The sequence below is a fragment of the Peromyscus eremicus genome, chromosome 1 (assembly GCF_949786415.1).
Source record: "Peromyscus eremicus chromosome 1, PerEre_H2_v1, whole genome shotgun sequence".
Lineage (NCBI taxonomy): Eukaryota > Metazoa > Chordata > Mammalia > Rodentia > Cricetidae > Peromyscus > Peromyscus eremicus.
In genome coordinates this window covers 82,367,090-82,380,194 of record NC_081416.1, presented here as the reverse complement: position 1 = coordinate 82,380,194, position 13,105 = coordinate 82,367,090, and the positions used below count along the sequence as shown (strand labels likewise).

At 44.0% G+C, this 13,105-nt stretch overlaps 2 protein-coding genes across 2 annotated transcripts in view; one reads left to right on the top strand and one right to left on the bottom strand.

Moving 5' to 3' along the window:
• Lyrm1 (LYR motif containing 1) overlaps window positions 1-3,398 on the top strand; it is a 36,872-nt gene extending 33,474 nt beyond the window's left edge. Inside the window, exon 6 of the mRNA XM_059267858.1 lies at window positions 2,788-3,398. The gene's annotated coding sequence lies outside the window, so the exon portion shown is untranslated. The remainder of the gene's footprint in view (window positions 1-2,787) is intronic.
• Window positions 1-13,105, bottom strand: part of Dnah3 (dynein axonemal heavy chain 3) — a 160,887-nt gene that overhangs the window by 6,169 nt on the left and 141,613 nt on the right. Inside the window, 5 exon segments of the mRNA XM_059267791.1 lie at window positions 1,144-1,286; window positions 2,959-3,126; window positions 4,962-5,116; window positions 9,559-9,675; window positions 12,305-12,549. Of these exon segments, the coding sequence (XP_059123774.1) occupies window positions 1,144-1,286; window positions 2,959-3,126; window positions 4,962-5,116; window positions 9,559-9,675; window positions 12,305-12,549 (828 nt within the window).

Sequence of the window (13,105 nt, the reverse complement as noted above, 5' to 3'; positions counted from 1 at the left end):
CTATTGTCTTGTTATTCCATTCTTGCAACTATAACCTCTGTTAAGTTCAAGGGATTTTGTTGTTGTTGTTGTTAAGATTTTTTTATTTATTATGTATACAGTGCTCTGTGTGCATGTACACCTGCAAGCCAGAAGAGGGAACCAGATCTCATTAGGGATGGTTGTGAGCCACCATGTGTTGCTGGGACTTGAACTCAGGACCTCTGGAAGAGCAGCCAGTGTTCTTAACCTCTGAGCCATCTCTCCAGCCCCTAGTTCAAGGTTTTAATACCTAAAGAATGCTTGCCCCCGAAGACACAAGTCACAGACCCCTAAATCAGAAGCTAAACTGTCACCTAACCATTTTTGGACTTCCCCTGCCACTGGCTAGCTACATGGAAACAGGTAGTGGGGGAGGATGCTAGGATCCTATTGAAGATGGGGATTTGTTATTGCCTGTTCTCTGCTATGAGAACAGCCCCTGATGAAGGCCAGTGTAAATCTGGCAGCCATCAAGGAATGGCCCCAGTGGTCTGAGGGGAAACTGAACCATGAAAGGGAAGGCACCAGAGCTGGTGTCTGGATCAATGAGGACTTGGCGCATCTTGCTGAGTTTTCTCATCTGTAAAGTAGTGGTAGAAATGAATAATGTCCAGCACTCGGGAGGCAGAGCCAGGTGGATCTCTGTGAGTTCGAGGCCAGCCTGGGCTACCAAGTGAGTTCCAGGAGAGGCGCAAAGCTACACAGAGAAACCCTGTCTCGAAAAACCAAAATAAATAAATAAATAAATAAATAAATAAATAAATAAATAAATAAATAATGTCATGTCACACTAATTGTCTAGGGTTCTAATGAGAACTGTGAGTAGTGTTTGGAGCCATACCTGACACTAGAGGCTCATTCAAAATAGCTCTGACCACTTCTTCCGCTATTAGCTATGCTTGGTATTGATTTGAACTTGATAGAATCATGGGAATGAAGGAGAGAGAAGTGGGAGTAATTTAATACATGGCCATCACATGCTGGGGTCACTCTATTTTATAGCTCTCCCCTCGGGTAGGACAGACAGCTTTCTCTGCACAGCCGTATCTTATCAAGGGTCCTCTTTAGTTATTACCCCACAGGCTCCAACTTTCAAGAGCCAAGCAAGATCATTAGGCCCACCTGTTGAATCTGATGAGTTCCTGCCTTAGGACGGTATTCATAGACTCCTCATAGACCACAGGGTACAACTTCATTACCTCCTCCAGGTTAAAGTCACTGGGAAGCTTGGACAGTATATCCTGGGCCAGCTCTTCAACCACTTCCTTTAAGTACAGACAAGAGAGAGGGAATGAGAAGTAATGCCAGCAGACAGGGGGCTTTATTTGGGGACACTTGATGTAAGCATTGGCCCTTCCTGAGAACTCTTCCACAGAAGCTAGTTCTGCCTTTGAGGGGAAAGAGGACACCCATCAACTCACCATCCTTGGAGAGGACATCACTCCTTTGTCCAGAATGTGAAAATAATGAGTAATAATGACAGCCCTGTCCTTGCAGCTGTGGCCAGACAAGGCATCCTTCATCAGTCAGGTAGCCCTAGGGCAGCACAGAACACTGGCCCTATCGTCAAGGTCATCCCCAGTGAGAATCCCCCACAGCTCTTGTAGTTGGGAGCTCTTTCTCAATGCCAGTGACACTTGGGAAGGTAGTAGGTCAATCTTTACTATTGAGCAAGACAAGCCTGTGGCACAGGGATTAGCCAAGTAGGGAAGGGGACAAACCCAGTGGACCAAAGAGGACAGACTGTGAATATGGCAGAGCCAAATAGCTCCCCTACCCAGTGGGGCTGGTTGACTGAAAATTACTTCCTTTCCTACCCCTTTATTAGGACACCAACCAGGCTGGTGACCATACCAATTACCACTTAGAGTAAATGAACCCAGTCATCAAGGTTCAAACCTGACAAGTGTTGGATGTGAGGCAGCTCAGAAGGAGCAGGAAGAGAGAGAGAGAGAAGAGAAGAGAGAGGGAGAGAGAGAGAGAGAGAGAGAGAGAGAGAGAGAGAGAGAGAGAGAGAGAGAGAGGAGGGGAGGGGAAGGGAGAGGAGGGGAGGGGAGGGGGGAGAGAGAGAGTGGAGGGGAGAGAGGGGGGGAGAGGGGAGAGGGTGGAGGGGGAAGAGAGAGAGAGAGAGGAGAGGGAGTTGGACCTGAGACACATTTCTGAGTCTGGCTCACCCATTGACTTCATGAAGAACATGAAGCTGGCTGGTCACTTCTCTCAAGACTCACTTGAGAGGAGGTTTTTGGGTTTTTTGGTGGTGGTGGTGGTTTTTTGGTTTTTTGGTTTTTGGTCACTTATACACTGAATAGTATAGTCTTGGCCAGTGCTTCACGAAGTCTGCACTGGGACTTCTAGAAGAACCGTGGTTGTCTCCAGAGCACAGACTAAACCATGATCAGTTACATGGTGGGAAAATGACTCTTCTCAAGTTTTGATGTCTTTCTCTTTCCATTCCTTTCAAACAGAAGGCTTCATATTGGTGCTAATTTGACAATTCTGTAACCCTCACAGATCCCTCCCTCCCTTTAACAAGAAGCCAGCAAAGCCTCAGCGCTAGGACTTTGGCTAGCAATATCACTCAGGAAGAACTTAAAACATAGTTTGTTTTCTTTCCTTCTGTCCCAATCACAACTTAATGGAAATTATATTAGGTCTCCACTTATGGTTTTGACTTGCAATTGTTAAATATTTTTAAGCAAAAGTACATTTAGTTATAGGGAGTATATGATATAGAAAAATTCATGAATTTTTTTTTTTTTTTTACAGAAATAACTGGCATTTTGGAACCTGCTTCTTTTGTGTTATGTGTTTGAGGACCTGGCAGTAGGACCAAAAAGCCTTACCCTTACCCCAGAGATATATGCCAGGTCTCCATGTTCCTGCCTTCCTGGTTACCACCCACAGTCTCAAAGGTCTACTAGATGGAAGCCTGGTTACCTGAGGGGACTTTCCACTCCCTCCTGACTGTCTTGGGAGGGTCAGCAGCACTCCTTGGAAGAGTTGGTTCGTTTCCTGGTTGTCCTTGGTGATGTCAGCATTCTCATGGAGGCCGAATACTTCAGGGTGTGCTATGATGGGGAGGGTCCTGAGATAATCAATGTAGGTCTGGAAAGGAAATCTTCAATTGATACCAGTGTAGGGCCCCTGGGGTCCTACAGGCGATTCAGCGTGGCTAAAGCCATCTCAAAAAGAAATCTCATTGTGTTAGTAGAGTAGCTCTGCCTCCACTTCCTAGCCAGGACAGTGAGTTATTCCTTGGACTGCTTTCTGGAGAGAATCAGAGCAGGTAGGTTTAGCATTTTCCTTCCCACCTTTGGCCTTCTCTCTGTTCCTAAGTAACTGACTTTAGAATTACGTAGATCTGAGTCTGGGTCCTAGTTCAATTGCAAACTAACTGTAACCTGGAGCCAGTCACCTAAAATCCCAATTCTGTTATCTGTAGATGGGGAGACAGACAAGCTCATAAAGAAGGCTCATAGCGGGAAGAGTAGCATGTTTTGCATGGTTCTTGTTTTCATATTTCCTTTTATTTTTTTAATCTGGTTGTTCTGTCCTTTTTCATTAGCCATTTTTTAAAATATTTATTTATTTATTGTGTATACAGTGTTCTGCCTGCATGTATCCCTACAGGGCAGAAGAGGGCGCCAGTTCTCATTACAGATGGTTGTGAGCCACCATGTGGTTGCTGGGAATTGAACTCAGAATCTCTGGAAGAACAGCCAGTGCTCTTAACCGCGGAGCCATCTCTCCAGCCCCTAGCGATTTTTTTTTTTGAAGATAGGGTCTTAATATGTAGCTCAAGTAGGCCTCATATCTAAAGTTCTGCTTTAGCTCACTGAGACTATGGCTTTATGCCACCGTGCCCAGCTTCTCTGTCACCTTTTTTCTTTGGCATTATGTTTTATCTTATTTTATTTTCTTCTTTTTGTTAGTATAATTTTTTTTACTGATTTGGAAATCTCACATAATGCACCCCAATCACCCTTACCTCCCATTCATCCCAGGTCTAGTCCCCCAAATTTTTAGCCTCTCCCCCAAAAAAAGATTTTAAAAGATGTTCAACTTGTATTGTCCATACAGTCACTAGAGCCCAGTCAAGCTCCCAGTGGCCAGCCCACCAAAGAAAAGTGAGTCCCTCCCCACCCGCACCCCCAACAATTGTGGAGAGCTACAATTTTGATTCAAGAGTTCCCCTTGATGACTTCCTGTCTAGACTGCTACTCTTTCTCAGGGATGAAATGGGGAAGGGGTTGTCACCGAAGCCCTCCATATCTTTCCTTCTCAACTGCTGTAGTTACCTTTTGAACCATTATTTGAGTTGCATTTATCAACCTGTTCACTACTAAGCCTTTACCTATGTGTGTGTGTGTGTGTGTGTGTGTGTGTGTGTGTGTATAACATATGTGCATGTGTATGTGAGTGCAGGCATGTGTGTGTCATGGAGTGCATGTGGAGGTCAGATGACAACCTTGGGTGTTGGTCCTCAACTTTCACCCTCTTTGAGTCAGTCTCTTGTTCTTCATCACTATGTACATCAGGCTAGCTGGCCCACAGGCTTCCAGGGATATTCCTGTCTCTGCCTCCATCCTGCCATATGTGTGCTGGGATCGTAGGTATATGTACAACTTGGTATGTAGATTCTGGATGATCCAAACTCTGATCATTACACTTTTGTGTCAAACACTTTATCCACTGAACATCTCCCAATCCCCACAAGCCTTCATCTTAACTATCCCTTCTCTCACCCCACCCACTACCCCAGATAGAATCCAAATCTTAAAGACCCTATCTGCCCCAAATACCCAGCATTCACCAAACAACGTCATCTCTCTTGAAGGCTCCATGGAATAGTAGGAACAGATTATGGAATAGCTAGGCTTTCCTTGGAAATACTGTAGCCCCTAGCTTCAGTCTGAGAGCAAAGATAGGGTATCCTTTACCTGGTAGGTACCATGGGGAGGGATGTAATAAGTCTCTCCAGGAGCAACGTAGTAGGGCTCTGCTTCAATTTCCTTACAGTAGAATATGGACAGGAGGGACAGCAGGAGACGCCTATCTTTGTCATCTGTCACTCTGCCTCCGTAATTACATTCCCCTGGGGACAACAGACAGCAGAAGGAGCTGAGCACAGAAAAGGTTGTCATGAACATGTGCATTAGCTTCGAGCATTAGTTTCTTCTAGCTAAGAAGTCCTGTTGGAGCTCAGGTGGTCCAAGAACACAGGGTTGCTGACACCATACTCAACATGGTTGGAAAGGCTGTTTGTGTATCACGGTGGTTATCAAAAATAATACATGTTCCCCATATCAAGAATTAAGAAAGAGAGTTTATCTGGAAGACGCTGATAGAATCATCAAAAATTCTACAAAAGATAACAATTCATGTTAAGGAATCTTCCAGACAGTTCCCCCCACCTTGAGTATTTAAATGTGTATATATGAAATGTGATTTAAGCTAAAGACTTTGGAATGAAAGAGTCATGAGTTCTAATTCCATCCTGGTACTTAGTAGCTTTTTCTTAGGTCAGAAGCAGTAATAACTGCAGGACGACATTTATAAAGCTGTGGATAAGATGAGATGGCCCTTAGAAATGCAGACTGTAGAAAGACGTTATCTTCTACACATATTCTTGGGAGGTATGACTTTCTCAACTCTAAGCCACCTCCTCCTCCTCAGCACCATTCTATGGGACCTGGATTTCTGTACTCAGATCTCTATAAAAAAGAATTAGATAATTTACCAAAGATGGTGGTGTATGCCTTTAATCCCAGCACTCAGGAGGCAGAAGCAGGTGGATCTCTGAGTTCAAGGCCAGCCTGGTCTACATTATGAGTTCCAGGACAACCAGAGCTGCACAGAGAGACTGTATCTCAAAAAAAAAAATAAATAAATAAACACGCACATACAAGGGTACCCAGAAAGGTGGGCTTATTTCCAAGTTCAACCATTCCAAGAAAGGGAAATTATGATCCAATTTAAGGGGAAGGTAAGCGGCCTAAGTTGGAAGAGCCTCAGTGCCTAGGAGGTGGATCTCAGACAGGTAGTTAAAGGCCTAGAAACTCATACTGAGTAAGGTAAGCCCTACACGAGCAGCTTCACTGGCCATCTGGATTTCTTAGACTCTCTCTGAGTGTCCCCAGGCCTTCAGCAAAGTTCAGTTGGAACACACTGCAGGCAGTTCCAGCTATAAGGAGCTTTCTATCAAACCTCAAACTACATACAGTATTAAAAAGAATGAGATAGTGGCCTTTGAGCCAGGTAAGATGACACATGTTTTTCACTTTGGAGGCTAAGGCAGGAAAATCACAAGTTCAATGTCAGCCTGTGTTGCGTAGCAAGATCCAGTCTCATTACAAACAAACCCCTTCTCTCCAGCAAATAAACAAGAATAGCATCCTCCTGCTCCCATGCTCAGTGCTGGATATACCTGTAATAATGCACCAGGTTTCATCAAATGTCTTCACCAGTGAATTTTCCTGCTTGGGATATACTTACAGGCTCTGGGTTTTACATTGATTAAGGCATATCCAGTTCTTTATAACTACTTTTTTTATAATAAGTACACAGGCTCCTAGAAGGGCTAGGATGTACCTCAGTCCTCCTCTAAATTCCTTATTGTTCTTTCTACAGAGCTTACCAAGTTAAGAGTAGATGGCTTCAACCCATCTCACTTAACTTCTCTGTAGATGAAACCTGTGTCTTTAGCTAATATGGGTGGCAAATTCCAATGCTCACTCATATCTGGTGCCTGGTGGTTATTCTTTTTTTCTATCCAGGTCCATAGGAAGGCTACCTGCTTCTGGGCTCCTTGGAGTTGGGTAGAGTCTTAATTGCTAGTGTGACCACACAAGCATATGTATCAAGATGACAGCAAATAACACTGGTAAAGCCTTTACTAATTGTGTACCCAATACATAAGTTTAACAGCAGAGACCTCTGTTGATGTGCATAGGAGTGAACAAGAAGTAGACCTTTGATGTAATTCACCCTTGAGATTCGGGGATGGTTTCCCTAGCCTAGGCTGCTTATGCTCAAGAGCACAGTTGGAAAGGGCTGTCCCCCAAGCTGGCAGGCACAGTGAAGGCAGGTTTATTTATGACCCCAGATGGTGTTCTACCAAGGCCATCTTCCAAGACAATTCTGCACTCATTCTATGGGTGAGGAATCCTGGGATAGCCTTCCCTGCAAAGCCCACTTCTCTGAAGTTTTTTTTTTTTTTTTTTTTTTTTTTTTTGAGATAGAGATTCTCTGTGTAACAGCTCTAGTTGTCCTGGAACTCACTCTGTAGACCAGGCTGGCCTCGAACTCACAGAGATCCACTGGCCTGTACCTCCCGAGTGCTGGGATTAAAGGCCTGTGCCACCACCTCCCAGTTGAAGAAGTTCTTTTACCAAACCAAGACCCACTGTTTTGTCTTAGGGGCACTGAGTTAAAGTCAAGGTAGCACTGTATTACTGAACCACTCTAATGAAGGGTTCTCAAGCTTTGCACTAACATGTTGGACTGGACAGTTCTGTGTTGTGTTGGGGGCTATCCTATGGACATTATAGAATGTTTAGCAACATCCTTGGCCTCTAGTCATTAGGTGTGAGTAGCATTTCCCTCTTCGTTGTGAAAAACCAAAACACCTTCAGATATTGCTAAATATCCAAGGGGGTATGGCAGAAATGCCCAGAGTTCAGTATTCTACTCCAAGCCTCGGTTTCCTTCATTGCACAATGTGGTTACTAACCTGGAGATTTCCGTTGGTGTGTCTGGAGCATGAGCAAAAAAGCTGTGTTAGTACTTGGTGAGAGGATCTGGACACGTGTGATCTTGAAGATGCCACAGTCTTTCTACGTGTTACATCAGTTTATACAGCTCACTCTATTTTCTCTCCTGTCCCTAGGATTATATTGTGTATTCTTTGAGGGCAGCAAGCAAATTTATTCTTCTGCATTCTTCCATATTGTGAACTAGTATGTATTAGGTGAGCAGGGTAAAAATCACTGAGGAATTGCTTTGATCCAAACAGCTTATGCCACTCCCACTTCAAGATCCTATGTGGGAAATACTCCTCTTCCCATTTGTAAATCTCCTACTGAACTCTTTTAGAAGTTGTCCAGGATTGTCTGCCCCTGCTCCAAGATGTAATCATCGCATTGGCTTTCTGTTTTAGAGATGTTTCTCTTTCCTAAAATTTTTAAAGAATTCTTACTTTATGTTCATGGATGTTTTGCCTGCATGTATGTCTATGCACCATATGTGTGCAGTGCTTGAGGAGGCCAGAAGAAGCCAATGGATCCCTGGAACTGGAGTTACAGACAGGTGTTAGCCACCATATGGGTGCTGGGAATCAAACCCAGGTCCTGTGGAGGCAAGGATCTCTGCAAGCATCAAATGATCCATGTGAGGTAAAGAGGAAGTGAGCCGGTGCTCATTCAAACTTCTGGAGTCTGACACCAAGCCAGATTATTTTAGACATCTTTAAATCCGTTACAATTTTGGACGAAAGTTTCCTGGTGACAATTATTCATATTCCATCTGCACAATAATGCTTCAGGTGTGAAAACTCTTACAAAGTACATGTGACCTCTACCATGAAGATGGGTCCTATAGCTTAAGGGCCTAAGATCTGGTCTGATCTCTGACAGAGATAGCATAGAGGTTACAAAATACATGTGACATCTCCCCTATTGCCTGAGAAACAAAGATAAAAATAAAGGTCTAGGGAGGGAGAGTCTGGGGTAAATATTCTGGTGGATCTGGGTGAGGCCTGGCCCTACAGATAGCAAAGGTCACCAGGTCATTAACAACATCCCCTCCCAGCCTTCTGGTAGAAAACAGGTATACATTTCTTCCATTGAAAAGACAACCCTGTGTGATTAACACTCCTGGTTTCTCACATGCTTATCTGTGAGCACTTGTGCCCTCTACAGTACTGAGAAAGAGCAGCATCTATTCAGCCCCTCTTTCTTTGACATGTGCATGTATGTGCATATATATGTGGAGGTCAGAGGTCAACCTCAGATATCATGCTTGCTCAGGCACTGTCCACCTTGTTTTGAGGCGACATCTCTTATTGGTCTGGTATTTGCCATTTACTCTAGGCTGCTGGCTAGCAAACTCTAGCCGTCTGTCCATATGTCTTTGCCTCTCTGGCCTTGGGATTATAAGCACATGCCAAAGCACCCAACTTTTTATGTGTGTTCTGGGTCTTTTTATGTGTGAACTCTCAGGTCTTCTTGTGTAGTAAGCACTTGATGGACCGACCATGTTATCTCTTCAGCCCATAAATGTTTCTATCAGTGTACTTAACACTATATCGTCATTTATTTATTTACATTTTCTTAGACTGAGCCACCTGACCATGGAAGCCTGTATCTTAATTCTGGTTTTATTTTTTACAGTGTCCAACATGACAACAAGCACTAGCAAAAGATGAGTATTTTTTGAATGAATGAGGGAGGGGGTGAGTAAGGAAGGAAGGAGCTGAAGAGCATGAGTGTGGAAAATGGTACCAGACGATTAGAGCAGCAAAGCTCTGTCCATAAATACCTGTCAGGTAGGTCAGAGCTTCAAAGGGCACCTCCTTGTAATCATTGAGAAACATCTGGATCTGCCGCATGCTAATCCGCAGGTCGGACTCATTGAATTCATAGGGGATGTTCCAACCTGCAAGAGGCAGAGAATTACAGGCTCAGGAGCCGAGAGCTCTTAATCCCCACTCAGAGACTGAGCATGGAAGGTAAGCATCATTGTGGATCAAGGGCCTCTTCCAGCCCTGTGAGCATCCAGCACCCAGCCAACCATTTGCCTTGATTTATTGCCAATATGGCAGCCATTCTGCCTGAGAAAACATCCGTTCTAAAATTGGTTTCCTTATGGATTTCCCCATTTGTGAAGGAAGATGTTAACATCCTGGGACCTGTGAGACAGGATTTACTCAGCCTACTTGGAAGACTGTGGTAAAGCATGGTGTAGCATGAATCTTAAAAGTTTTTATTAATAAAATCAAATCCGGGCTGGGTATTGGGGTGAACGTTGGAAGATCAGAGAGACAGAACAAGCCATAGCTACCTCGCCTTGCCAATTCCTCAGCTGATCCTGTTTCCTCAGATTGGATGCCTCTCAGCTGAACTGTGCTGCTCAAAAGCCTAAAAGCTTAACCAGCATCTAGTTCCTCATCCTCACACCTTAAATACCTTTCTGCTTTCTGCCATCAGTTCCTAGGATTAAAGGCGTGAGTCACCATGCCTAGCTGTTTCCAGTGTGGCCTTGAACTCACAGAGATCCAGGTGGATCTCTGCCTGTGGAATGCTACGATGTAGTGGCGTGTATGCCACTATTTTCTGGCCTCTATATCTAGTGGCTGTTCTGGTCTCTGACCCCAGATAAGTTTATTAGGGTGCACAGTATTTTGGGGAACACAATATCACCATAGCCTTGGGCTCCAAAAACAACATGTACAGCATAGCTGAGAGCAGGAGCTATGGCTGGGCAGCCAGTGGAGCTGGTCTGGAGGCTTCTTCCTGCACTCATGGAAGAACCGCATGGCCAGTCTTACAGAAACCGCCACTGAACTGGGGTCAATGATTTCACAGAGGAATTCTTTTCAATTTTAAAAAATTTTTTATGTCATGTGCATGAGTGTTTTGCCTGCATATATGTCTGTGTACCATGTGTGTGCCTGGTGCCTGCAGAGGTCAGAATTCTAGAGGCATTGGATCCCCTGGAATCGAAGTTACAGATTTGTGATCCATCATGAGGGTGCTAGGAATCAAATCTGGGACCTATGCAAGAGGAACAAACGCTATCAAACATTGAACCCTCTCTCTAGCCTCTTGCAAAGAAATTTAATTCCCTCCTAAACAATCAAATTCCAATTAAAAATGTAAATAAAACTCATATGCTGAAAAATGAACAATGGGATCATTGGTTTTGAGACAAATGGTTGCATAGATTTCTGGAGTTCTGGTGTGAGGAAGAGGATGGGGAAGAAGGGGGAAGAGGGAGTGGGAGGAGGAGGATGGTATGGGGGGGAGGATAGGGGTAGAAATGGGAGGGGTTTGATGAGGTCAGAGGGGGAGGGGTGAAAGAGGGAGACTAGGGGTGGGAGGGGGAGGATGGGGTGGAGGAGATGATGCATGAAAGGCAGGCCCAGGATTGTCCCCTCCTTTCCATCATCCAGGGACAGTCACAGGGCCTGTAGGGCTACCTGGGGTTGGAGGAAGGGAATCACCAAGAGGATGCAGAGGAGTCGGTGGGGCAGTTGGGGAAGGGAACAAACAAGAACAAAGCATGAGACATGTATGTGGAGATGCCATAATGAAACCCATTAATTACCGTGTATACTAACTTCAGAAATTACTTTCTTAAAAAAGCAGGAAAGGAAGAACCACAAAGAGCTACCACGAGGACAGTTTCTGCTAGGAGTCCCCACAGTGGTCCTTCCAAACCTGCTAACCAGATCAAAAGCAGCCCATAGGTGAGACAGGCCATCCACCATGGAAGATACAATGAGAGCAGTCCGATAGTTTCCTAACAAGGTTAGTTAGTTACTCACTAGTTACTTTCCATCGATAAATCAGTGCATTATGATTTTTTAAAGTACAGGCAAGTGCCCGGGTGTATTTCTGTCTTTCATAATTCTGCACATGTAAAGACAGTTAGCCCACATGCTGGAGGTTCCTTGGTGACAGCTCTGGAGAATGGAGATCACGCCTAAAATGAATATGTTCCACTCATTATCTACCTCACTAGGTGGAGATCCCCTAATTCTGGAACCTCACTTGTGTGTGTGTTCGTGTGTGTGCACACATGTAGAGGCAAGAGGTCCACGTGGGGTATTATTTCTCAGATGCCATCTACCTTATGTTTTTGAGATAAAGTCTCTTACTGGAACCTGGAGCTCCCTAGGCTGGCTGTCTGGCAAGCTCAGATCATGCACTTCACCTCCCCAGCACTGAGATTACAGATCACAGATGCATGCCACCAGGTCAGCTGTTTGTGTAGATGCTGGGATGGCACTCAGGTCCTTGTGTTCCCATCTCCGAGTACCACTCTTTCCCCATCCCCATGCCCCACACTGACTTGGTTATAAGGCTGCCAGATTTAGAGAGGAAAAAAAAAGGATAGTAAGTGAACATTGAATCTCAGGCAAATAACAATTCATACTTAGCATAAATATTTGCTAAGTCATTCCTAGAGCATGTGTATTATCTTTCTGGCCACGCCATTTCAGCACAAAGCTGTAGATTCCACCTGTGGTCCCTCCCCAGGTCATCTGGAGATGCTGTCTTACCTAGGGCTCCATAGTTCCTCCTCTCTTGGACAATAGCGTGGAAGAAGCAAAGCCCAAACAACAGTTTTTGCCACATAACTGGTTTTGTACAGCTTTGGAAAAACACAGGGTCTGAGATAGGGTCATTGAGGTAGGAACGAAGAAGGTTGGCCCTGAGCCCTTTCGGGGGCTCATTGGTCATTTTGATCCCATTCTGGAGAATGCTGACAGGAAACTTCTCTGATGGATAGCTAGTTAGCCAGAGTCTGGAAATACAAAAGACCCAGCTGTTCAGAGTGATGCAATAAGTTATATTGATAAATAATAACAAAAATAATAGCTACCACTATTAACCATTTTCATAAATGATAATTATCACCAATTATCATAAATATTTTAGACTTGGTAGGCTTACATAATACCTGCTCAAATAAACTAGACATAGATAATAAATGAATATTTATGAGCATTTTTCAATAAAACTTTATGTATGGACAACAAAATTTGATTTTCATATAATTTCCATGTGTCATAAAATATTAATTTTTTAGTTTTTTTTCAGATATTTAAATATTAGATGGCAAGCCATATCAGAAATGCAACAGGCTGGATTTAGCTCACAAGCCAATCTTATTCCCTGGCCTGGAATAATGTGAAAGTGAGTTGAAAGCCTGTCTGGTTCTACTCTTCAGTCTATGAATGCAACTGCTACTTCTGTTTGACAAAAACTCCGTAAAGTCCAGAAATACCGATTAGAGGAGTAAGCAATGGCGCTAGACAACATGTAATTATTTTAAGAGCAGTCTTGCTCAGTCTTATCTG